This window comes from Cynoglossus semilaevis, unplaced genomic scaffold, assembly GCF_000523025.1.
Source record: "Cynoglossus semilaevis isolate Cse_v1.0 unplaced genomic scaffold, Cse_v1.0 scaffold1563, whole genome shotgun sequence".
NCBI lineage: Eukaryota > Metazoa > Chordata > Actinopteri > Pleuronectiformes > Cynoglossidae > Cynoglossus > Cynoglossus semilaevis.
In genome coordinates, this window is record NW_007585132.1 from 34569 (window position 1) to 62510 (window position 27942).

The window sequence follows — 27942 nt, forward strand, 5'->3', positions numbered from 1 at the left end:
TCATCCGACTGCAGTAGATGATTATCCCTTTGAAGCTTTGTTTTAACCCATGCAATAAAGGTCACCATTGACCAGCAGATGTTAAAGGTGTTTGCTGAAAGGACCTGTTTGCCATTATCCTATGATTAATAGAACAAGTATAATTAGATATTTGCAGTCAGACATTACTCGTGTTTGATTTATACAGTTTACAGTTGGCACCGGCCACATCCATCAAACCGACCAATACCATGTGATTAATTGAGGCATATGCTGAAGCTTTTATTACTCTGTGGGACAGCAAACAGTGGTGCAGAGCTGAACTACTGAGCCCTGTAGCTAAAATAGGAATCCACTGCCTGCTGGACTGGAAAATAATGAGAGGTCTTTTCATCCCCATGACACCTCTGTTTTCAACTCCTCAGGTTGACTCCTCTGCTGCTGTTATTGTTCACTCATTAGCTCCCATCTTACTGTATTTTCATCCCTTGTGCGTCTGGCTTTTGCCTCATTTGTCTTCCTCAGTAACTCACTCAGTCACCACTGATTCACCCTGTCTCTCAACTACTCCTTCTTCACTCTCACTTCTTTCTTCCTGCCTCAGTAGTTCACTCTCTCCTGATAAAGCCCTGTGATATGTTTCCCATTACCACCACAAAAGAGCAACACAATGGAACGATTGCCTGAACCTGTCCAGTACACCACAGCAGTACTTGAGACAGCTTTAACTTCAAGTGTTGATACAATACCTTTAACCACTTACTAGCTCACTGCTAAATTTTGATTTTCTTCTGTTTTGCATTTAAATATTAAGCTAACATCAGATTAAAAAGGATTAAAAACAAGACATTAAGTCCCCTTGCTTAATCAGAGACCTGCCTGTGAAAGCAGCCCATAATGACACATGTCTACCACAGAGTGGCACTATAATTATGTTTTATCTCATCCATCTTCTTCACATATGCATTTTTAATAGATTAATTACAGCAAAGAATGGTGCACTGATGTAAAATGCTGGTCTCCCTGTACTTCTTCTGTACAGTATAGGCAGACAAAGTATAACTGTGGAAATGTGTCCATTAAGCCTGGAGTTATTCCTGTCTCTTCTCTATTGGATTTTCTTATTTGTGCATTGTTTTTGTTTTTGCCCTGGGCAGAGTGACACTAAATCATGCATTCGTTTGAAGGCCATATGTTCATGTTATTAGGCAAATCACTGTAGTTTCCCTCATCAACCTGAAAATATTGCTTTGCCTGAGCACTTCTGTCTGTCTCTCTGTCTATCTGTCTGTCTCTTTATCTGTCTGTCTGTCTCTCTGTCTGTCTGTCTGTCTCTCTATATTCTTCGGAACAGGACATATATTATGAAGGTTTTACAGGAAGTTTATACTGTGTGGATGTGTGTTTGTCTCAATCAGTGTGTTCTGTTCCTGGCATCATTAACCAGGTCATAGAGGATCATGATGTACTGCAGAGGATATTTCCTCCTCTAGTTAACCACCCATCCATCAGTCAGCAGAGAAGTGACAGGGCTGACAGGCTGCTCCTGCTCTCAGACCAGGCATCAGCAGCTTTACTGTGTAATAAAGTAGTACGGTTTTATTCAATCTTATCCACTAGGCATATTTTATTCCATTAAATTCACCATTTGCATCTTTGCAACCCTCTGACTTTGTTTCTGTGAAACAGCAGATATTAGTGGGCTACAAAATAAACAGGTCATTTTTTTAGTCCTATAGTCAAGATATTGGGGTCTGTTTAAAATATTTAATCTAATACAGGTTTCTGATTTATTAATACATTGCCTAAGTATCCCTTTGCTACAATTTGTGTGATTTGGGTCACTGTGGCTTGTCATCTTCTCAAATTGGATCTCAGTAGAAAGAGGTTGGGAACAAAGTGTGTCAGTCTGCACGGTTTGGTTCAGAGTTGGTGCATTAACCATGAAGCTAAATGATTAAAGCATTAATAAAACCTCTGTAATCACTTCATGTACCCGACCCTGTGTACTGCAGTACTGCAGGAAAAGCAGGCAATAACTGCTGCTGTGGCGCTCTGGCTGCTCCACTCCCTGCTGACCCGAGCTGGGGAGGAAACTTCTTCTCTTTATTGAAAGACTTACAGAGGTTGAACTCATTCTCACTCTCACTATTTTCTCAGTGCGGCGCTAATGCTAGAAGTGGGAGTTAATGATGCCGTGAAGTAGGTTACCAGCCTGCAGAACAACTTCAACTGAAATGAAAATGTTGCTCAGCTCAATCAGACGCTGGACCAGGAGTAATTATGTTTACTGATGTTACAGATGGAGACTGAGAAAGACTTGTTTGTTTTTACAAATGTAAGAAAGCATGCAGGAAAACAAGGTTGAAAGTGCAATCTATATATATGTGTGTATATATATATATATATATGTGTGTGTGTGTGTATATATGTGTGTGTGTGTGTGTGTGTGTGTATGCCTTGGTTTTAACAATTCACACATTTAGAAATGTGTGAATAAATAACAATTTAATCCCATTCAATTTAGCCAGAGCAGTTGAACTTATTTTGTCTAATAAAATGTCCTAAAATGGAAATATATTTGTAATTTATCTTTTAAGTCTCTCAAATACATTTTACATGATTATGCACATGTTTAGCATCAGAAAAAAACATGCGTAGGATTTCATTCCTTTCCCTCCAAACCATGACCAGATATGAGCAAAGATGTTTTCCCAAACCTATTTAAAACACAGCAGTGAGCCACATGCTTCTGCACTAACACACACACATACACATACACCATTCTGTTGCCTGAAATACTCACTGGAGCGATAAAAGTGTATTAAACCACTGATGAAAACAGTCCCAAATGGATGCACTACAGTGTTCCCGCTAACACTTGCTGGAAGGAAACAGCTCCCAGTTGTTTCAGTAAATAGTTCAGCCTTCTTTAAAAATTATAGAAAACATTTTAATGTACAATATATTCAGGAACCAAAATGTATGACTGCTGCAGAAATGCTGTCTATTGGTTCATGTAACATTTCGCTCTTTAGCAGCTCTTGCTGTTTAACTTTGACATTTAAGACACTGTATCTTGTCCACACTGGTGTTTTCTTTATTCTTATTGTACTCATTCAGCCTGAGTCTTATGCTGATTGGACCTGGTCTTTGTAGTCTTATCCTAGATACCATACAATACATGCTGTGACAACTAGGTTTATTCAACTCATACTTTGTACAGTCCTGGTTACATTACAGTCAGTTATAGTTATAACTGTGAACCATCTCATTTGTAGGAAGGCCGGACTAATGTGCATGTTGTTCTGGTTGAAACCCTTAGATACTTCCCTCAGTGTCTTATGGACGGTTCTGGTTTACGAAGCTGACCAGAGACAGAGAGATGCCAGTGATGCTCTCACTGTCCAAGGAAAAAACTGGGTTGCCTAACACCTGTCTTTTCTGTCTTAAAACTAAAATAACTTAATAATTAATAATTACTTTTACCAAACAGTTTGGACCACTAGGCTGCAGTGTTGCTACATTTTTGAGGGCTGTTTGTTTATGACGTGTATAGTTATGAGGTTAATTGCAGAATGAGTTAGCGCAGTCTGTAGTTGAAGGTGTTGTTAGTTAACAACAACATAACTTAGTTAAGTTATGGCTAGCTGTTCTAAAAATTACAGTATCTTTGTTTGATTGTTTGAAAAAGAAAAACCTAATTTTCACTCAGAAAAGGAAACCCAGAAACCTAGTGGTGGTTAAAGGTGAAAGGCAGAGAGAGACAGCTGCTAACGTCAGCAGAGGTGCACCTTTCCTCTTTTCTCTTTGCTGTCTGGTCTCTTAACAGAAGACTCAGGCAAGGATTCAGACAGCATGTGAAATATTGAGTCTGGTGGGAACGACTGACCAACAGGAAAGCTGTTGGAGGACACAAGGTTACTCAGAAAAGACAGGCTTATTTAGCTTGATGCTATTTTATTTTGGAACTGATTTTCTTCTTTGTGTCTCCTTTAAAATAAACCAACAAGTCCTGCAGCTGCTAGTGCTGATGATGTCACTGTTGCCTAATAAGTAAATGGAGTGAGGGATAAAAAGTGAAATAACAACAAAGCCTTTTAAAGGGCTATCGCATAGTAATAGGTATGTTGTTTGTTTTTTTCCTACATCTCCATTTTCAAAGATAGTTTTAGAAATTATAAATTTAATATTTTCATATATTTTAATTTTTCTTTTAAATACTAAAACATCATAAACCAAACCCAAGAGAGTGGTTGTTAGATGAAGCATAGATGAAACCTTTAAGCAAAAAATGGCTATTAAATGACCAAATGAAAACAGAGAAAATAACGTTTTCCAGATTGTCGTCATATACCTTTGATGGTTGGCTTTGATTATAGACTTCAGAAGAGTCGATCCAGTCGATGCTCTGCTCTTTACGTTTGACGTAGTCATTAAATCTTCTGATTTTATTTGCTTTACTTCGTCCCTGTTGCTCTCGCTCCAGTCAATAATCCCATTCGACTAAACTCTCCGGGGGAAATGTCTCGTTCATTTGTCTTGTAAGCAGAGACTTTTGTCCAACCCTTAATTTTCTCCTCCCTCTTTCTCATTTCTGCACTCTTTCTCATTACTGAGGGTTGTTTGTCTTTAATGTGTTTTCCTTGCAGAGGAATTGTTTAATCCATGTGGCACAGTTGTAATCTGTGTCAATGTGTTGTTTGATTTTGGTACATTTTTAAATGACAAAACTCTTGCTCTTCATCGTAGACTAAATTAAAACAAACATGGCTGAGTAAAACAGTAATATTTAAATGCTAAATATGCTTCATTGTGATCAGTTCTGATCAAGTTTAATCATGAGTTAATGAATTCATCCACAGCTACTTTGTGAAAACGTGGGAAAAACGTGGGAAACTCCACCAGAATTTCTCACGTAGGTCATGTGTCCTTAACAGGAAGACATTAGAATAAAGACCAGGAGATCTTGGTACTGAACCCACAACCTCCTATATGCAATGACACAGAAAACACTAAAAAATCAAATTGAAATAAAATCGTAGTTATTTATTTAGTAAAATTAGAAACAGAAACAAAACTGATTTGTATTTATTGCCATTGTTTCTGTTCATCTTAGAATAACCTACTAGATGTGTTTTTACAGTTTATTGTACAAATCTATTTTGCCTATCCTTCACGTGCTATATTTTCTTTTCATTTTTATTTCACTATTCTCTCCCATCAAACCACCACTGAATACTAAATAACATAGCGAATATACTTAAAAGGGGAAAAAGGAGAGCATGTCATTGGCTGAATTTGTGTGCATGTGTGTGTATGGTAGAGGCCGTTGGTAGACTGTGATTTGCTGGCAATGACTGAGAAAAGGAGGGAGAGCGGGGGGTAGGAAGGAGGATGGGAGGGAAGTAGGTAGGTACGCATTGACGAAGTGAGAGAGAGTGAGAGAGGGAGAGAGTAGTGTCTCTACCAGCTTCTTTTCCCCTCTGCATTTTAGGCAGCCAGCGTTCCTGCTCCTCTTCTCCTTCTCCACCTCAGCAGCAGGAGCAGCGCAGTGAAGGAACAATAAGAAAGATCGTATCATAGATAAAAAGACAGAGACATTGAAGATTTGTCAGACATCAGCAGCAGGAGGGAAGCATTTTTCTCTTGTTTTTTTAAACACCCACACATGCCGAACATGACTGTAGTCTGAGAGTCCGGGGAGAAAACAGTGACTGTGAGGAGAGTGGAGTGGAACAGAGGAGGAGACGATGGTGACAGAGAACCGCTCACACATGGGCAGAGAGCAGGAAGAAGAAATGACAATCCTGACAGTCAGAGCTGCGACTGTCTGACTGATGGTATCCATTTTTACAGCAAGAGCAACAGGAACGTTCAACTCTTCTGGGCTCATAAACCCCAGCTTTCCTTCTGGAAATCTTCTCTCCTTTTTGGTTGAATGTGTTTGTATTTCGGCTTGTGACGAAATCGAGGGTCCTCTTTGGGATCCCTACTCTGAAGTCTGAGGGCGGCTGCACCTCCCTCCCACCTATTCCTTTATTTCCATCTATTGTGTGTTTGTGTTCATAACACCATAAGAGCTTATTACACACCTGTGTGTTTGTGTGTGTGTGTGTGTTCTGCCTCTTTTCCACATTTTGCACCCATCTGTTTCATGCCAACTGGCCGTTCACGCTGCTTGTGCTTCATACCATCTGTGAGTGTGTCGGCTTTGGTCCCTGCACGTTTGAGGTTTAAAGAGTCATCTTTGTAGTGTTTGGTCACTGGAATGTCAGAGGTGGCTGCTGGTCTGCTGTCACCATTGGCAACTTTGGCACAGGTTTACATCCTGTTGAGATCATACTATCCAACCTGTGAGCACTCAGCCAGAGAATGCAGTTTCACACTTTGTCCTGCCATGAATTTTCAACCTACTTTCCATTAACTTCTGTAGATAAAGCTGCTGGATTTATTGCTCCACAGTGACCGTTTCTCACCTTGCTTGGAGAAAGTGCTACCGTCTTTTCATATGTGACGAAGTCTTTTTTGTACATGGCCGTCTCATGTATTATTCAGTATCAGGTGGGCATTCTGGTGTTGCCTGCTAAGTGTTGATCAAGAGATTGTGACGCAGCTGACAACCCTGTCCAACGGTGCCTCTGACTGACGTGACTAATGATGTGTTGCCTTTCTGCGCTGATCTCCAGCTGCTCTCTGTAACAACCCATCTCACTTTGACCTCGTCCAATCTCCTACCTTTTTATCACCTTGAAGAAAGTTTGTTCTACAGGACCTTTGGCAATTAATCATCAATTCAAGCTTTGTTCCATCCCATCTGACCATGATCGGCGTTAACAGCTTGCACTCAGCGGGGCGTTTGCGTTCCCGCTCTCTTTGCACTGTGCGATATGGGAGGGACTTCCGGATGATGGACCCATTCCGGTATCCCAGAACTCCACGCTCACGCTCACTCAAACCACTGGTGTTCCCAGACCTGCTAGGTAAAGCTCAGGATGGACAGAATCACCCACAGGCCAGAAAAAGGAGGAAGGTACTATAAACTTTTTTTTAGTTTCTTTTTACTGGTCTTTACCTACACTACTCACCCTGTCTTGTCATGAACTATTTGCAGTTATTTGTCTTCCTTACTTTCAAACCTTTACATAGCCTTTCTTCAAACTCATGCAAACTCATGCTTTCTTATACAGACCATTAGGTCTGTATAAGACACATGTATAAGAAACACATGTCGACAAAACACATGTGGCAGTCTTTGATGAATGTAATCCATACCCACTACCCAGCCATCTTGCCAAGTGTCTGCGTTGAGTGTGTCTGTCTCTGATTAGCAAAAAATATTAGTAGCTTAAGGTGAATAAATAACAAGATGAACTTGGTTGTCAACAATTGGGCTCCAAATCAAGCTTTAATCCAGATCCTTTGTTCTACCTTTAAAGGATCAGTGTCACTCACAGGCGTTACCCAATAGGACACAGAGCAGGACATGTCTTACGAGAAAGAACACGTTTTAGTCGGTGTGACATCAACTGTGGGTCCACCTGTGGTCCATGGGCCAGTGGTTTTATACCTCTATAATGATGACACCTCAACATCCTTCACAGCCTGGTGGTCACATCCTTTCTTAGGTCACATTTCTGTAACATCTGTTATCCTCACAACAAGCCAACGTTATTTGCACAAATTTCCCAGACTCTAAAATGGGCCGTTGAGGTTTTTTTCTGAAGGAGACTGGTGATAACTGTAAGGTCTGAGTAGGTCACAGTCATCAGCACACACTTTATCATCTAAAAGCCACCACTCAAGGCTAATGGCTCTCATTTTGCCCAAGTTTGGTGACGCTGATGAAGCAAGTAGCTGAAGGTGACGAACATCCATCCACGTCTGAATGAGCCTCTGGCCTGATTGACGCTCTGGCGCCGATGATTTATTCTCCGCCTCCGTCTACCTTAGTTGTAATTGACTTGCTCCTTTAGTCATCTGTCTCTGAATCCACCACGCAACCCCACTGTCATCAGCACTGTGTACCCTGAGATTTAACCTAAAATTTGATTCTCTTTTTATTGTACAAATATAAAAGGAACAGGTCTCTCCTGGAAGATAAACTCAGCTGTGACACACTTTCACTGGTGAATCAGAAGAAATAGGCCTGTTGAATATTGATCCTTTCACATGTTTAATACCTCATGTGCTTCAACGTGAAACTTTTTGCCTTGAGGTAAAACTACTACAGTAAATAAATAATAACAATATTTTGTAGATGCAGTAGTGCTGTATCATCTGCTGAACTGCTGTTCTTTTTTTAATCTAAGTGAATGAACAGAAAGGTGCTTTTTGCTATTTTTTTTCTTTTTGTTATTCCTTTAATTAAGAAAATATTCTGAAGATGAGTTGATGAGTTACTATTTATACCCTGTAATTATTAGGTTCGTGCTCGATGTTTGCTGTTTTGGTTGGAGGGTAGAAGCTTAGGATCAAAGCTTTTTGTCTTAGGCTTTTAGTGTTATTATTTACTCCCGTTGTTATTCACTCGGCATTATGCAAAAATAATGCAGTGCAGAAAATGGGACAACAAACAACAAGCATCTCATAAGAAAAAAAATCAGATTTTCAGGAAAGGAGGGAATCACAGTATTTCTTTGTTGATTTCAGACACATTTATGTTGTGTGATCTTCTCCAATGTCCAGTAAGGACTTAAATAAATGTCATTAGTTTCCAGGGTTGATTCTTTGTACCTGACTCTCGGAACTGCTGTTTGTGAGAAGGAAAAATCAATTGGATTATCCCCTGGGACATGATCAGAAATTGTAAAATCACCTTCTACTTTTTCACTTGTTCTCTCTTCTCCCTCTGTCAGCTGTGTTTGCCCTCTAGGTTAAATCATTTTTAATAATTTTTAATTATTAATCGTTTTTATTGTTGGCACTGTTTATAGTGAGGGTGAGCAGCTCACTTTAGTTTATGTGATGTTGAAATGAATGATCCTGACCTGTGATGAAGCAGACATTTTTCACCGTTAAATCCCTCCCATTCTTTTGTCTATGGAGGAGGATATGGGTAACAGAATTTAGACCTTAAATTTAGAAAATAAAGCTTTTATATTATTATTTATAACGTAAAGAACTTAAATAAAAGCTGGAGCTTTGTGAGAAGAAAAAAAATACTTGAAGTTAAAGTTCCTGACGAAAAAATACTTTTAAACTTAATTCTCAGACTCTTGAGAGTTCTACATTCTCATGTGGTTTTACTTTCCTCCTGTAGATATTCCATAGAGCTTCCTCAGGGGTTAACTAAATCCAACCTGGTACCAAAAATTGTCGTCAAAAGAGTGTTGAGTTTTGGCAGTAAAAGGTAGACAAAACTGTGTCTGTACTGTTCCAGTTTCCAGTTTGTACTGAAAGACTTCATGTTGTTAATATTCATGGATTATTTCTGATGAGGCCCAGTTTTGAAACTTTGTAAATGAACTTGATTGAACAGAAGAATCAAACTCTATTATAAATCCAATTCTATTTAACTGGGAGTCACAAAGCAGCAGCAGCAGCAGCACCGTGTATTTATGATAGAGTGGAAGTATGGAATGGCAGAATTCAAGTGAAGACCATTAGCAGCAGTTCTTTAATCAAAGGAACGTAATGGAAAATAATTGATTCCAGCCGAGAGTGAGGTTTCTTCCCCTCCGTGGCGTGAACAGAATCGCTCCATGAGGAACTGGGAGTTGAACAAGGAGGTAATGAATGGCCTGTACTGTCATCTCCATCAGCTCAGCTGTCCCAGCTGTCCATCAGCTGCATCTCCCTCTTCGATTTGTGTCTGAAACACTGGAGTGTGACGGCTTCATGCTGCCGTCTGAGCCTTCTGTTCGTCACCGAGCAGCTCGTGGATGTTTGTTGCCGTATCACACTCATTGTCACTGCAGGCTGCTTAATGAAAAGCAACTAAAGGTCTGAGCTGTCACATGTCGTTTGGAAGACCTTAAAAAGCCCAGTGTTCTGTGTCTCTTAAAGGGAGAATTCATGTTTTATGATGTGTGGTTCTATCAGTTGCTGAAATATTACTGACTCACATTCAGACTCATGCCCACTGCACATCTCCAACCTGAGACATTGATGCTCACTCACACTGAAAAGTTGGCAGTCTGCAGTGACATTAGGAAGAGTAAAGAGTATAATTTCTCACTGCAGTGCACAGCATTCAGATAAACTGGACTCATGGTCTGTGTTGTGAAGTTCCTAGGGTTGTACGTTTGACCATAGTAAGATAGACAACTAGAAACGACTGTTCTTCCAAACTACACATGTAGATTTTCTCTGAAATTGTGAGTGGTTTGCAAACATCAGATTAAACTTAAGCAAAACAATGCATTGTGTGAAGATATTTGTGACAGGAGTAGACAACAAATCTATCAGAAGAATATCTTTTGGGTTTTTTTTACAGGAAAACCTGCATTAATGTGTCCAGTCAAAGACAGCTAGCTAGTTAACAAACAAGGTGAGCTAACCAGAGTGTAAAATATGAAAATTACCATGTTTCATACTAAGGTGAAAAACAAAACAGTGTTGTGAAGTGAATTCCAAAAATCATTATTATATCTTTATATTTTTTCACTTAAGTTTTTAGAAATCACTCAGATTCAGTTATTTATTGTTTTTTCTTAAAACACTTGTATTGAGTTGTGGACCGATCACTGGACAGATTGATCAATCGACTGCAGCCTAAAGAGAAATCCATAAATCCATCTGCACTGTAGAAATGTGCTGTTTCTTGTTTTGTTTCTGTTATTTTTACCTTCATGGTCCCAGACTTTTTCTTGAGCTGTAACCTAAATTTTCTGGCCTGCCTGGATCAATGACTTTGCGTCAGAGACTAAATTATTGATTGGCTGATTGATTTTGCCTCTCTATCACTTGACAGGTTGTGTTTTTTCCCCCTTTTTTAACTGATGTAGTGATGGTTGAGGGATTGGGTGACTGATGACTTCTTTGGTGAAGAAAATGAGTAAAACTCAGGCAGACCAACGAACAGTATAGAGAAAAGACACTGTCTTTGAGGAACAGAGCCTTCCTGCTTACAGTGCAACTTTAACAGAAAGCCGCAGCTACCCAACCTCTGCTCACTAATGTTTGATCAAACCTCCAATAGATTGAGCTGGCGTGTATCATATTCATGTGTAAATATGATTTTATTTCTTCTTTCCACAGGCTCTGTACAACTCAATCAAGAATCAGAAGCTGCAGTGGACTATGTAAGTTTGAATTAATCCTGGAATATGTTTTTATCTGCGGTTTCTTCCTCTAATTTTTCTTTTCTCTTTTTTTACTTTCTTCATCCTACTCTTCTGTTTCTTCTTCTTTTACTAAATGAAGGTTTTTGTTGCAAACAAACACATCAAATATTTTAGAAATATCTGAGGACACCTATAATGCGCAAAAGCCTACATACATATACTGTATATATATATATATATATATATTTCCAAACAAACAGGTTTATATCTTAAATTAAACATAATTTAATGTCAACCATAAGCAAAGTTAGCTGTAATATGTCAAGGAAAAATATGTTTAGGTCAGAAATAGTTTTTACTAACTCAGATAAGGCGTCAATGGTTAAAATAATCATAATAACATGAACAATTAAAAATTAAAATTCTTTATTTAGCTTAGACTTCTGTAAAGAATTTAAAAATGTTAAGGTAGATGATAAAATAGCTTGATCCAAAATTTTTGAAAAAATTGTCAAAAATGAATGAAAAACATTTAAAAGATAGCTTAGAATCTACTGACTTCATGATAGGTTTGTTACTTAAGAGTTAAAAATTAACTTTAAATGAGCCCTGAAACAGTTAAGATATACCCAGAGTTGGTTACAACTGCCATGGTGTAAAACTCTAAATGATCCAAAATGCCCTCAAAACCTGCTTTAACTAAGCAAAGCCGTCCTGTTAAAGATAATTAATTTCACGCACACAAAGACACAATGGAACACACACACAAATCGTCCTGGAGGGCAGGAAGTGATAAAGGATATTGATGAAGGAGTTAGTGCGCTCGTTAGTGACGTGAGCCTCCTCTGGCATGTGAGGGAAACATTAGTGTGTCAAGGGTTGCTATTCTGGATCACAGCTTCAGCCTCACACATGCCAATTAAGTTGCTGGCTTTCCAAGCTTTGTTGCCACGGTTACGACACCATGGATACGACTCCATGGCGACCGCAACGCCCTTCCCTCCCCGCGTTCTCTCAGCAGCAAACACAACACAACACTTACAGAGAGACAAATGTATTGTACATATAAATACACACAGGAAGTGCATGGCTAGAGACGTGTGCGTCTCGGTGTTTGAACATGTGAACATGTTGAGGAGAAGGAGATGGCGATAGATTGTGAGAGAGAGACAGAGAGATGGGGAGGGATGTGAGGAGACGTAACTTAAACGTCTCTTTACCTGTATCCTGCACAAAGGTGTGACCACTACCTCCCACTATCTGTTCCAAAAATAGCAGCACCAGCCGCAGAAGCAGCATCACTCCTGGAGCGGCTGAATAAATAGTGGTCAGAGGAGCATACGCAGGAGGAGGAGGAGGAGGAGGAGGAGGGCCACAGAGAGGCAGGCAATTCAGTTCAAACATATCCACTAACAAACAGTGTAGACAGCTATTTAAACACTGTCGTTGCACCAAGGCCAAACAAGGACGAAAATGTTTTATAATTTTTTATAAAAAATGAGGTGGACTTTCAGACCAGAAGAAAGCAACTGATGGATTAAGAATTAAAGGACCGGCAGCAGGAGGGATTTAGGGCTTTGACACAGAGCTACACATGCCCCTGTTCAATATTTGAGGTGGCTGACATGGTTGGGCTGGTGTGGTTTTGGTCTGTGCCGCTGTTCAGCTTTGAAAACCTCATTTGGAGGCAGAGCACCGTGTCACTTTGTCCACCACTTTCACACCTTGCTCAACTGATGCATATTTCATCACGCAGAGGATTTTTTTTTACACTTGCAGACTCACTGACCATGTCTGCAACACATGAACTCACACCTAGTCATAGGTGAATCCTGCCTCTGCATTGGTTAAGATAATACACACATCATTTGTTTTACCTCTCCTTGTCGGTGTGTGCACTTGCAATAGTGAAGTGTATGGGTTCTGTTCTGTCAACCACACTAGTGATTTTTTAAAGTCCTTATTGCAGAATTCTGAGTAGAATGAAAATATGGCAGTGACAGTAGAGGTTGTAAAAGATAAAGAATAAAAAAGTACAATATGTGTTAGTAAAAATGTAGTTTGTGTAACTCAATAGAGAAGCCAAGCAAGGGAGTGAAATGGAGGCTGATGATCTGCTCACACCAGACCATTCTGCTCAGCACTGCTCTAATATTGCACCCTGCCCCAGTCAATATCCTCCTGTGTAGCTTTTTAATTCAATAAAACACACTGGCTTATATGAGAACTTTAAATTAATTTAATAATATGTGCTTTTCTAAAAGAAATATTTTTCTACATCATTGAACTGCTGGTGAAATCTGCAACCGTGTATCTGTAAGACTTAGCTGAAGTTGTACACTCCACTTAACCAGAGACCGTACTGTAAGTAAGGATAGATAGTTAGCTTTGTGTGATCACTAAGTTTGCTTTGCATTGTGAAATAAACACAAGGAACATTGTAACTTCTATATTTAGGAAATATTTAGGAAATCCTAATTAATCAGAATAAGTCGTGATTAATCCACAGCTAGCATGTGGTTATTCAGATTGTAAAACGAAAGCCTGAGTTTTTATCCTTAGTGACAGAACCTGATGATGGTGAATTATGGAGCTAGAGTTTGTGTTAAAAACAGTTTTTTCCCTGTTTCCCTGAGAACGACAGACTGAGGTTAAAAGCATCTGGATTGCAGCTAGATTCCACCTTTGATTGTGCTGTTGTACTGTATGTGCTGCACATCTCAGTACAGGTGAGTGTGTCTGCGCACATTACCATGGCAATGGATGTTACTTCACTCCCCCGCAGAGAGAGACTCAGAGAGAGACACGTACATGGTCGCTCTCAGCGGTGCAGTTGGAGGCACCCACATGTTCCACACTCGCTAAGACAACACAGAGATTTACAGCAAACACACACACACACACACACACACACATGCTTTCTCAGCAGCAGCAGCGGGGGTGGAGTGCAGAGTGAGAGGTGGTGGGCACTATATGAGGATGAAAGAGAGGGAGAGAGACGCAACAAGTCCAAGGTCTTTATCTATGGATGCAAACCCAGCTGAGTGGAAATGTGGAAATTCAGTTAGTGATGAATCATGTTGTAAATATGTATATTTTAAAGGCATCAGGCTTTCAATCCCTCCTCCCTCCAACGTGGTATTTAATGTATCTAACTAATGTTGACTGTAAAATATCACAGCGTTGTCAAGGCGTTAGTTTGTGTAAACATATAACATTTGGCTTCTCACTTTTCGCCTGCAGAGGTTGCTATGAACATAGTTTGATACTGTGAATTTTTTCTATAAATTGTAATGTTGTAAAAACACAAGAAATACACTTAACAGACCAGCAGTTAACCAGAATATGCTGAGGTGATACTTCCCAAGGTTATCATAGTGCGGAGCAGTGGTCCTGCACAACCTGAGTCAGGCCTCATTTAATTAAAAATGCAAAGAATGTGTTTTGGAACACAACAAAACATTAAATGACTTGCAGTAAGCCTGCAGTTGTGATGGTGTGACCTGACCCTGACCCTCCCCCAATACTGACTTCTTCTTAAACTTTTGGCAGCAGCTAAAATTCTCTACCAACTTAAACTATCACAATTTCACAAGTGTTTAGTTTTAAAAAATTACTCTCAATATAAAATATGTTTGGGATATACAGATGTTATTTATGTCGTAAAAAGATGAAAGCGTTAAATGGATGAATTGCTGCTCATTTTCCCTTCTCTGTGTGAGCTGTGTTGTAACCATTTGGTACAGTGACTCAGAGTCACAGGTGAAAGAGCAAATCTGTTCCCATTGGCCACTGATGCAGCAATGACATAAAAATCCCAGCATGCAGCAGCGTGTCCATCAACCAACAACCTGCTCCCAGAGCTTTCCTACAGTTTGTAACATTTTATTTACCCTGATTCTTTTTCTGTCTTTACCTGTTATGGTTTACTAACTTTTTTTCTATTAATTCCCGTTTCCTGTTTTTCTTTGTCATTCTTTTTGGTGTTTTAAACCCTAATATATGTTTGTTTGTTTTTTTAAATTCCCTGTCCCTCTGTTCCTCATTCTCTCTCACATTATTGCTGAAAATATTCTGCCATCGGAGAAGAAGGATGAGCTTTTGTCTTTTTCTTCTTCCCTCCCTTCCTCCATCTCTTCCACTTTGTGTAGAGAGGGATTCAAGCAGGCCAGCAGTTACCAGGCAACAGGCTACACTCTCATTGGCTCTGACTCTTTCTTTCTCTGTTCTCTCTGCCTCTTGCACGGGGTTAACTGCTGTTATGTACTGTTAGTTACTCATAATCTGGTCTCGGAGGGGGGTTCGGCATCAAGCCATTTTCCTCTTCTGTTTTCATGAACTTTCGCACCAGTGTTGAATGCCGAGGTAACCAGTGGATTTGCCCGGTTCCCTCACAGAGAGGCAGGCTATGGTGACCTGAAGCAGCTATCATTTCCTAATGTGACAAATCCCTTTAAAAACACCAGGGGAAGTCCCATGGTGCATTGTGAGGCATTATTTAGAAGAGAATGAGATTATCACCACTGAAAGGATGTCTTTTCTTGGTGCTGCCCATCATTTAGATATAGCACAAATCCAAAAGCGCTCACGTATAAAGTGTTCTAGTGTTGAAATTAGAAAAAAAATAATTACAATGACATAAAAAACTCTAGGATTATATGATCAGACTTGGAAGCATCTGATTGGGATTACCAGAAAATCCAGTGTAACGTAATCAAATTCAACAAAGGTTATGACTACACTTGTTTGGTCTTAACTGTGGTTGTAAACTTTCCCCTGTCAATTTGCAAGATTTTCCGGAACAGTCAAAGCAGACATAGCCAAAATTTAAATTTAATAATAGTTTTAATGTAAATTTCTTTAGCACTTTAACCTGAAAATCCAATTTTCTTTCTCGCTCCCCTTAAAAAACAGCATTGTAACATTGTCTTCTTTTTCTCTCTGTGAAAATGCTTCAAGGCCATTTCAAAATATTTTAGGAACTCCTTTATCTTTATTTTACACATTTGAAATTCACAATTGTTTGCAGAAATCTGCCCAAATCTTAGCGTCTTTAGCAATTAAATAAAACCATTTGTTGTTTGTTCTAAGCCTGGAGCACGGCTGCATCAAAAATCTACTCTTCCCAGTCCTCATTTCCATAGATGGTTCTTCGAGGCTCTTTTCTAATGTGTGATGAGGAGGCTCCTCTGAGACTCATCAGCACATCAGCAACAAATATGATGATTCTGAATGGCCTGGAATCTCAGTGTTATAAAGGGATATGAAATATATTAGATTGAAGCTCATAAAGTGTCTTTGGAAAACAATGTAATGGATGAGAGACTGACACTAACACAGTGAAAGTAAACCATTATGACAATTAGTTTTGGACTTCTGTTGCTTATCGTCTTCTGACTGATGAGGAAGATGGAGTTGTGATTTTAAAACTAAAACATTTTTTATTACAACACATGTAATGTAATGGATTTCATATTTGAGGACATTAAAAAAAATTACATATAGGAGTAATATATTTTTGTCTTTTACCAATTAACCTTTTACTATATTTCAGTTATTATTTAATCCAATTTTTGCACAAATAAAGTTTTACAATGCTCCGTAGTTAGCAGGTAATGTTAACAAGATAGTCATTCTCAGAATGACTGTAAATGCACTCACTCAATCATTCACCAAAAACACTGAGGACACTTATTTTAGTAATAAATTATAACAAAAAATGAAAATGCATATAAGTTCCTCACAGTAGTCCAGTTGTCAAAAGGACCAGTCAAAAGACAAAAACTGAACATGAGTCATATAAAAGTAAACAAAAAGTGCAGAAGTCATCCATACATCTTCTTGGTCTGCAACAGTCCACCTCAGTAGTTCATACACTGTCCAATAAGTAACTCTTTTAGATCATTCATTTTCTGTTCTGAAAGAAAATATATTTTGTTAAACTATTACAGCATCTGTCCCCAGTCCTTGCAGTAAAAAGCTCTTTTCAAAGTCAAGATTCAAAATATAGTAAAAATGTAAGAAATACCCTAAGGGGGTCTTAGGCATAAGAGGCCTTCACCTTCTTTTAACAGTGATGTTCCTGCATCAAAGGAAGGAACCGCCTCCAGGGTAAGGAAGCCTCTAAAAAGGGAAGAGAAACAGTGGCTGACGTTTTGCAGGAATGTTTTTTGATCCAGTATAGAACAGAGAACAGAGAGAATTCATTTTGTGAGGTTCTAGTTTGTGTGGTACTCTGTAACTGCGTGGCCAAAGTGAGTACTGTAACAAACTGTAAGTCCGTGAAATCTTGTCCTCTTCTGTTCCCTGTGTCACAAGTACAGGGTGAGCGATAAATGGATAGAATGAATGACGACGTGTTTATTGCTAACAAGACATGACACATCAGTGTCCATTAGAGTCCTTTTTTATATTTTCTTTCAAAATGTTCATATATTTATTTAATTTGGTCTCCACAGTGACGAGGAAGAGCTACGCAAGTCCTTCTCAGAGCTCGGAGACAGTCTGTGTGACTCCAACACCTCCAGAACCATGAAGAGGGTGGGCAGCAGTGGGAAGTCCCTGGCAGATGAGCCCACAGGAATGTTACTGTACAAGAACGGATTCCTCGTTCGCAAGGTCCACGCTGACACCGATGGCAAGAGAAGTACGTAGCCACAGCCTTTTGGGGATCATGGCCATGAGCTCAACTGACTTTAAAAATAAATAATACGTCAATTTGTCCCTCAGTGCCAAAAAAAATCCCTTACCCAATACCCTTTTTTATTTTTCTTCAAATGTGCTATGTAGTTAAAATGTCAGATCGGTGCAATGGAGATAAGGGACAATATTAGAGTTTTCTGCTCTTTTTCTTTTTACGGATGTTTTCACAGCTACTTTCCCTGCTTTATCCACCCACTGTCCTCCGAAAGTGTCCTTAACAACTTCACCTTGCCTCACTTACCTCCTTGGCCTCTACATAGAAAATTCCAAGCATTCTGCCACCATTAGCTTTGCATCTTGCATTTTATCAGATTTTCTTGGTAAATTCAATTAAATTCAATTCACTGTTGAATGTTGAATTTGGCGACATCACACGTCACATCGCATATTGTGATGAAACAAAGGCAAAGAAATTCTCATCTTTCTCTGTTTCATGAAACCCTTTTGATTCCAGTATTTTGCATCTCCATTAACTTGTGTTCACAGCAGTCCTCCAACCCGGGGGGGCGCTTCTCTAAAAGCCCTGTGTCACCGCCAACTTAACACCACTCTTTTCAAGCTGAATCATTTCCCACACTTGCTGTCATTTGAGTCAGCTGTGATCCAGTCCAACATCTCTGTGTGTCAGTGTGAATGTCGTCTCCTCTCTGGATCACATCCATAACCTGAAATGAAATAATTCAAAATCCGGCCGTATTTTGAACAACAATTTTTTCATCTGCTTGAAAAACAATAAATCATTTTGTTTTTAATAGATTCATTAAAAATGTTAAGTTAAATAGGGACAAAACCTAAAAGAACAGATGGAAAATGTTCCTGTCATCAACTGCTGATCTGCTTTTTCGTTTGTTGACAACTTTTTATGATAACGTAGTCATAAATACTTTCTTTTAGCAAATCAAAACAAACATGGGTGGATTGCCAAAGTTTTTTTATCTTTATTTATTTTTCATCCAGTCAAGTTCCATTATTTTCTGCATATTAAATAGAATCCTAAAACTATTAGGCCCTACTTTATATGACACTGCATAAAATAGTACCTTCTTTGTTACATAACATACTATTGTTTCATCTCCAAGACAAACATGGTGCTTTATATTAAGCAGATTGTCAATATATTGAGAACCTAATCCTCACTGTCTTTTTTATATAAATTAACAACTGTTCAAGTAAAAAATATATGGTACCATATACTGCAGGTCAAAGGTTAACGTGTTATTTTTTCTCTTTACAGCACCAAGAGGTAAAAGAGGATGGAAAACCTTCTACGCCATCCTCAAAGGGCTAATCCTCTATCTGCAGAAAGTAAGAGTCATTTACAAAAACACGCGTTTCTTTATTTTCTATGTGCTCTCTCTCTTTTCACATGTCAAATTATAACGATCTCAGTGTTTTTACATTTACATTTATATTTACATTTATGCATTTAGCCAAAGCGACTTACAGAGAAGGATTAACATTATCAAGCTTGCTAATCGCTATTCCCTCTAAATTACTTAATTTTAACATTCTTGTGTGTGTGTGTGTGTGTGTGTGTGTGTGCTGTTAGGGTGAGTACAGGCCTGATAAGCAGCTGACTGATGAGGATCTAAAGAACGCTGTGTCCATTCACCACTCTCTGGCCATGAAAGCGTCGGACTACAGCAAGAGGCCTAATGTGTTCTACCTACACACCGCTGACTGGAGGGTGTATCTCTTTCAGGCACCGTGAGTAACATGATTTAAGACAAAAGAACATATTTGACTTTTTTAAGCTATAGCCACTATATTAGGTATGCTGAATCAACTGCTTTTTAAAACCATCTAATCGGCAAAACTGGTGCTATTTCCTCAAGCTCTGTCATGTTACAAAATAAGAAATATTTGCAGTAACTGGAATTGATTTTGAATTAAGCTTTTGTATATTATGCATATTACGTACACTCTTATTCATTGTTACATAATTGATATATCACTATTTGAAGACTTAAACCGATGTAAAGCCAGGTCTAAAATGTACCATATGAGGTAGCCAGTGAATGTATGTTGTCACAGTGATATGACATCTACTCAGTGTGACTAGCCTACTGCTCCACTTTCACCGAGTGTCCGTGCAGAGAGCCTGACCTTACATCCACCCAAAACCTCTGGATGTGCAGCTAAAGTTTCTTCATCCAAATCTAGACCTGGTTGGAGGATGTGTTGATATAGTACAATGTCTCCACTCAGCTGGGAACCCAGCTTAAACTAACACCACGTGAGGCCTGCTGTGCACGTGTGCCCCGGGCGAACAGAACGCCTGCTGAGGGTCTATGGATCAAAGACACATACATACACAAGACAGAATTCATTCAGAGCGTTAGCGGCAAGGTGAAGGTGTGTAATGTAGTGTGTGTGTGTGTGTGTGTGTGTGGATGACTGCATTCAGGAACTGGCACATGAGTGTCCACATGTTTCTGCCCCCTCCCACCGCCCACCCCCACCCCCTGGAGGACAGGCTGTGTGCTCCAGTTGCAGTCTGTATCTGTCCCAGATACTGTACCCCCTCCCGTGTCTCTTCTCTTTTTCCTTCTCTCCCTTCTTGTCTCTCCATCCTTCTCTCCTCCTGTGGGACTGGGACCCGACTGTCTCATTCAGTCAGATATTTCTCCTGGGCCACTTGTGTGTGTGTGTGTGTTTTATGTGTTAGTGAGAAAACATGATAATTGTCCCTATCCAGCTTAGTTGTTCTAATAAATTAGTACTGCAAAGGTATAGCTGATAAAAAAGTCATTTTGTAGTTTTGTAACCACATTTGTGTTTTCTAATTATTCCTGACTGTGCTTTCCCCTTCCTCTGTAACAGGAATGCGGAGCAAATGCAGTCTTGGATCACACGGATCAACACAGTGGCCGCCATGTTCTCCTCCCCACCTTTCCCTGCAGCTATCGGCTCACAGAAGAAGTTCAGCCGACCGCTGCTGCCAGGAACAATGTCCAAGCTGTCTGAGGTATTGTTGAGAAATTCACCTTTAGCCCGTACAGCTGAGGTGTCAAACTCAATCATGCAGGGGGCGGAAATGTGTTGTGGGCAGAGAGTTGTTGGTCAAACAGGGTTAACATTTATTGAACAGCCTAATCAGAATGTAAATGTATGTTTATTGAAAATGGGAGTTAAAAAAATATATAATCTTGAATTACTCTCCATACAGAGAATCTGACCACTGAGTTTTAACCATCCAAAAATCACAAGTATAGACTGTTGAAGACACCATTTCTCCTTGACTGTAGTACTTACTGCTTATTGAAAAAAAGAACCTAAATTAACCTAATAATTTACCAGACAATTCCTCCTGTGAACTGAAAATATATGAAACAAATAAAACAATTTTAAAAACATGTAAATCTGTCTCGATACAGATCCCTGCTTCCTTAATTCACCACCTGTTGATACAGAGATAAATTAATCACAAAATAATTATGTCTACATTTCAGAGAAGCTGGTTAAACAATTTTAAAAAATTGACATGCCTCTTAACAGCAGCACTGCCAAAAAGCAGAAACATGTTTTCCAAAGGAGAAACAAAAGAAGTCAGCATAGGAGCTCATTTCCTAATGTGTTTTTGATATTGGTTTCTCACCTGTCTCATGGTCCAGACATTTTTGTCCCCTCTGACCACAGCCATGGTGTAATAGTCAGTGTTCAAGGTCACTCTGCTCTTATATTATCCTCTATTTTAGGCAACAAAATGGGAGGTTTTGACCCCATTTTCTCTAAATGGCTGGTTGTTAAATGTAAAAAGAAATGTAAAAAGAAACTGAGAGGACTTTAAGAACAATCCTGAACTTAATACCTGTGTTAGCCAATCCAAAAATGGCACACGTTTTTGTGCTGTTGTCAAGCAAGGTAATCAGTCCCGTTTGTCACACAGGTGTACAAAGGGAGGAAGCTCCTTATTCAGACATTGACTGCATATGAATATATACATTTAATATTGACTTGGGTCACAATTCTTGTGTTAATCATGTGCCGACAGGAGGAGCAGATCAGATCCCATGAAGCTCGGTTCAGAGCCATCTCTACTGAGCTGGCTGAACTGCGTTCTTATCCTCCTGATCGCAAAGTGAAAGGGCGCGAGCTGGAGGAGTACCGCCAGCGAGACGAGTATTTGGAGTTTGAGGTGAGATGATCATAGAAGATACAGCCACATGTATCTGAAAGTTCTCAGTCTTTCAGTTTAGATTCCATCTAGTGCCATCTGTGGTGGAAATTTAATGTACAGCATGTGACGTGTCACATCCCTTTCCTTCAATCAAGTTGCACATTTAACCACCCTGAGAATTCACTCACAACATGTTTTCCCTATTGTTCTATATTGATTCACATGTTGACTTCTTCATAGAAAACACGATATGGAACATATGTGATGCTACTTAGAGCTAAAATCCGGAGTGGCGAAGAGGACCTGTCTGTGTTTGAGTCTCAGCTCCTGGAGGACAACGGACTGCAGAGGGCGCACTCCAGCCCCACACTGCAGGACAGCAGCCAGGCAAGCCAGGCCAGCAGCACCAAGGACGGGGCCAACAGCAGCAAAGCCAGCGGCTGCAGCGGCGGCAGCAAAGTCCGACAGGAAGGCCAGAGACACAGCTACCGACAGGCCGTCAAGAAGTGAGACAGTGTGGGGGCGCCGGGAGCAGCACGGCGTTGCTCTGCCAATGGCAGGCTGTCTCCCCGCATAGGTTTTATTTGAGATCCAGGAGGGTTTGTAGCTCTGCTTGAGAGGGGAGCTGGAGCAAGGATCGCCCCTAAGCCCTCTTCAGACCATGACGCCCTAACCCGGCACCCCAATCTTCTCATCCAACTGAGGAGGTGCGGATCCTGTGACTGACAGACTGGCTGGGAGAGAAGCAGTGAGCGTTAGTGCAGGAGGTGGGAGGTAGCGCAGATCAGGAGAGACGAGGTGTCTTTGAGAACGTACCCTGGCTGTGTAGCAGACTGTTCTGTGCACTGAGACGTAGAGGGTGCAAACAGATTGAGCAGGACTCCACCACGACCTACATCCTGCATCCAGCATCATTTTTACCCTTTGGTTCATGCAAGGCACCTCTCCCATTTCTCCTGCCTTTGTTCTCCACTTTTGGGACCAAAAGTGTTTACATATTCTGAAACATCTCTGCTGAGACGTCAGCACCATTTTCATTCGTGACTTCTGTGAGAAGTTTCCAGTTCTTTTGAACCCACTACATTCCAGCTCCTGTTTTGCCACATGCCCACGGTGGGTTCACATTCCATTCAGTAGTTGGACAATGCAGTTTTTATCTTCAGTGTGTGTGTTCCACTGAAAGAAGCATCAAATAAGGTGGTACACAACACCTCATGAAGATGGGCTACAGCTGTGATGTTGTACTGTAGATGTAGATGAGAACATGATGAGGTCGCTGCAGCTCATCTCTCCGTATTACCCGTGTCTTTTCTCTAGACACTGATGTCTGGTTGGAAGCCACAGCTCAGTAGAAGTCTGCAGTACTTCTGATATGCAGCTACATATAAATAAGAGGTTGTTTTATTCCCTTTATTTCCACAGATGATCTCTTTTAGAGTTCCTGCTTCTGTCCTGTGACGTGTTGGGTTTTTTTTTTTTTGTTTGTTTGTTTGTTTATTTTTTTCCTTGATTGTTGGTTTTCCTGCTGTGATCTGCATGCTTGCATCCAGCACAGCTTCTTTCAGGCCTTTTTACTACAAACCCAGACAAAGCTGGACCGTTGCTGTCCAGAGACATGTACAGTGGGGATTAAAACTTTACCTACCTCTGTAAGATGACAGAAATCAGGTTTAGAACATTGACACAAAGGTATGTGCATTTGTACATTTCAGTAAAAAAACAAAATGAAATCTATGAACAGAAAACACTTGTTTGGAATTATACACATGCCTAATCTAATTACTTTGAAACAGATTTTTGGTCAGAGTTTCCCAAAAAAGCACATCTTCATTTTTTGACAATTATTTTCACATAAGCTTCCAAATCCCTCAAATTTCGCAGACATCATTGAAGTCTTTCCCAGGTGACGTTGCAGATTTTTGTCTTAATTTAAAGTCTAATTTCTGACTAAAATGTAATTTTTCTCTTCATCTTTAGCACCTTAGCAGACAACTTAGGGAATTTATATATAAAAAAAACCGGTCCGTGATCAAAGCCTCTTGTCCCTGGTGGACAGAAACAGCCCTAGAGCATGATGGTGCCACTGCCATGCTTTTGTTATTGCAGTGCTTCTTCATGCAGATTTTTGCAACATTGTCCTAATGCCAAATGCCCCTTTGTTTATTATTGCCAAGTTCAACTTGGTGTAATCAGACAGTTTTACTGAAATGTGTCTGACAGAACTGATGTCACTGATGATTTTGAAAGGTTACGCTGCTCTATTATTAAATATTTTAATAAAAATGAATATTTAGAATGTTTTTTTGAAACCCAGCCCATAGTCCAGACTCTATTTTTATTACTGATTTAAATTTGTTTTTGCATTGAAATGTACATTGTACAGCTCTCTGAAGGAAAAGTATTAATATAATGGCATTATTTTATACATAAAAATCATCTATTCTAAAGGGGTATGTAAAGTTTCTTTCCACTGCAGATTCCTTTTTGTCATGCTGATGCCAACATATGTAAAATTGTTTTCACCGCCTGTCATTCAGAGCCCTTCTTTGAACACTCACCAGGCAGATCCTGAATGTTCATGTTTTTCAGTGTTTTTACAGTATTTTACAGTCGTTCGTTGATGTCCGAACATACTTCTCCTGTGTATGTCAAATGTATGATGTAATATATTGATAATGACAATGTAAGAAGACATACAGTATGTAATCTAAGCTCCTTGTCGAAAACCTCAGAATATGTTGTAGATAACGCATAATGTCTGCTTTATGCTTATATTGTAGGATATTTTTCCACACACTATTGCATTACAAACACATACCCAGTAGAAATCCTTAGAAATCCTGTGTCCAAGGCGCTACATGATACTCATGTGTGGTTTTCTTATGTTTTGTTTTAATTTACTTGTATGTGGTAGAAACACAGTAATTCAGCACAATGTGAGTATTATAGTGAGGCCTATATGTTGATGAAAGATTGGTTAGAGATGAATTTATGGACATGGTTATAATTTTTCTTTCTTGCTGGAACATAAAACCCCGATTGACATCAAACTGGTTGACAATGAAGAAAGGAAGAACAAGGACTGTGAGAATTAGGTAATCTGCTCCAAATAACTGAATCCTTATGTGCTCAATTTTATTTTTTGTAGCCATAATATTCACCTGTTGTTGCATTGCATTGATCTATAGCCATTTTCTACTCAGGCTTTAAAGATGACGCCTTGAGCAGCTGCAGTGCCAGGGTCCCACCAGCAGGGAGAGCTCTCGACATTCAGTTACGTTCTTTCAGCCATAATCAAAACCTGCTGCACCTGCAGTAAATATGCATCATGGCATCACCCCCTCACCTAAGGATGAAGGTGGGTGTAGGAGGGCTAAATCAGACAGGACTTGTTTGTATAAATATGGATGTCAACAGTATGTGTGTTGTGTATGAGTGGATTTATAGTTGGATGAAAGTGAGTTTGTAAAATAAAAAATAACAAAAAGACTTAAATACCAGAGGAAAGTGACAGTATATACAAGCCTAGGGCGCTCCCCAGATATGATCCATGTGTTACAAATGGTCACACCTTTTGCAAGTGTTTTAATGATTATACTGTTATTTTTGGTCACCAGTTACTGTTGGTAGGTAGAAAATAACTAAATTAAAGAAGTATAATTGGAGTTTTGTCTTCCTCAAAATATTGGTTCTAATTTATGTTGCATAGTACTTTATATAATATCTTGAGGAAACCAAAACAAATAACGGCCATTAATAGTGTTCTGTGAAGAAAATTCCTTAATTTTAAAATATTTGTAACCACTTTTTATTCCCCAGATCCAGCTTCTCATTTATGTTATTGACTTAAAGGCCTCTCTTATACAGTACGTCAAGAGGAGCAGGGTGACAACAAATATTATTTGTTATTAATTCTATAAATTATTAATACATAATATTTGTTTATTATTGTTATTGCTTATTTATTGTTTGCTCCTCTTGACGTACTGTAGAAGAGAAGTATTAATCAATAGAGCCAAAATATCAGTGTCCCAAAGTCCACGGTGCTTTTTTCCGGTGTGGTCTAGTCATCAGTGAGATACATGCATTGTTACTGTAAAGACTAACCTCTGTCCAGCTTCACCTTCACGTTCAGTATCATAGTTCCTGATTCTATCTGTGCAGCACATTATAGGGTCCATATATCATCATATTAGCTACTAAATAACAAGGCAAAAAAGAAAATGATCATTCTTCAGAAGCTTTGGTTCTTTTCCCTCTGTGGGGCATCTGGTAATGGTGTGTTTTATTTCTGTGGAGACGGCCGTCGTGTCTAACTGTCCAATTCTAATATCTGGGAACTAAATCCTGCAGCCTATTCTATTCATTGTTTTTTTGTTTTTGTTTTTGTTTTGTTTTTTTTTTGAGACAAAAAAATTTAAGGCACATGGATTAATGCTTAAAAAAGTATGTTGTCTGTAACGTACCTGCAGGGAGTGCTGTAGATGCATTTCAAATGCCCTGGTCTAGTGAACTGTGTTTGTTAAGCATTATTAGATTAGATTTATTTAAATCTTAAACCCATTACTGTCTCAGTTTTGATACATAAGCACAACATTTAAAATGATATACCTTCATTGTCCAAAGGTATATATTTTAAGCAACCATTAGTTTCCTCTCATAAGCTGACCTCAACCCTGTGGCCACATGCTAATTTCTGTTTGGTTATTAATGGCAGTTAGCATCTTTTGAGCTGCACTGCTGCCATGTTTATTTTATTCTAGCAAAAATACCTATCCAAAGTGGCTGGTTTAGGCTGTTTTTTTGTTTGTTTTTTTCAAAATCCCCTGTATACTCTTTATGTGCATTATCCTGGTGTAAAGGGAAGGCAAATCATCAGTGCTCCACCTTGGCCAAGTGTCTGATGACTCCTCCACTCTCCTCACTCTTGTCTGTTTAGTCACCACTCATTTACATCAGTGAGCAGCTGCCTGATATCCATGGCACTGGTTAATGTTGAAACGGCTGGTTCCCCTGGTTACGGCTGTGTGATGCTGGAGTGAATGTCACCCCTGTTGCACTGTGTCCTGAGCAGCAGATGAGTTAGAGGGGCAGTACATGTCTGGTGCAATCAGGACAAACTGTCCTTTACTGTGAGTCTCCATAATCAGCCTAGTTTCTGAATGTGAGATGTAAATAAAGCATGAGATATTATGGCCTGCTTTCATTTATACTATGGTCTGATTATTAAGGCAGGTTATTATAGCGCAGAAGATAGGGCAACTTTTTCCTCATTGATCTTGAGCTTGTTGTTCTTAATTTTACCAGTATGAGGGAAGGAAATAGCTGTATTTAATGCTGTTGTATGCTGTTGTGGGTTTTTTCCGAGAATCAAGTCATCGCATAAAAATCCTTTTACATGTTAATGTCTGATTGGATCCTACACGTGTTTTTAGACATTGATGAATACTATACACTACATACTGTACATTAGTCTATTTGTTTGTGTCACTGCCTTGTTAAAAATCACTAAGGAAATGTTGTTTATGCGCTTCTATTTTTGGAGGCATAGAAAATATCTAATAAAAGTGTTATGAAAGGTTTACATTGTCTTCTGAATTTCATTGCCAACGACATGTGGCATTGATGTGGCAAAGAGAAGCAGAACTGCGGTAGAACCGTGAATCTGTCGTGTGTGTTCAGGGTCTGTGCAATATCAAGTGAGAAATAATAACGTCCTCTTTACTGTTGGTTAAAGTTCTTAATGTGATATTGTATTCTCTGCTACAGTATCTAGCTTGTAGTAAAAGCAAATTTCATTTTGTTCAAGGTTGGGGAACCACAGATTCACATTTTACTGGATTTTGACACCCCAGGTAGGTCATTTACAACAACAATACATTTTACTTGCAGAAATGTGTTTGTAATCTGTAA

The 27942-nt window shown here is 39.3% G+C and overlaps 1 protein-coding gene across 3 annotated transcripts in view; it reads left to right on the forward strand.

Annotated features, from left to right (window-relative positions):
• LOC103398847 (PH and SEC7 domain-containing protein 1-like) overlaps positions 1 to 27611 on the forward strand; it is a 52944-nt gene extending 25333 nt beyond the window's left edge. For 2 of the 3 annotated variants that reach the window (XM_017030943.2, XM_017030944.2), the window contains 7 exons: positions 11182 to 11225; positions 17666 to 17853; positions 19144 to 19214; positions 19459 to 19616; positions 20733 to 20877; positions 21904 to 22047; positions 22270 to 27611. In XM_017030943.2, the coding sequence (XP_016886432.1) occupies positions 11182 to 11225; positions 17666 to 17853; positions 19144 to 19214; positions 19459 to 19616; positions 20733 to 20877; positions 21904 to 22047; positions 22270 to 22539 (1020 nt within the window). In that variant the 3' untranslated portion in view covers positions 22540 to 27611. The remainder of the gene's footprint in view (positions 1 to 11181; positions 11226 to 17665; positions 17854 to 19143; positions 19215 to 19458; positions 19617 to 20732; positions 20878 to 21903; positions 22048 to 22269) is intronic. The other variant, XR_003049080.1, reaches the window with a different exon arrangement.
• Positions 27612 to 27942: the final 331 nt, after the last annotated feature.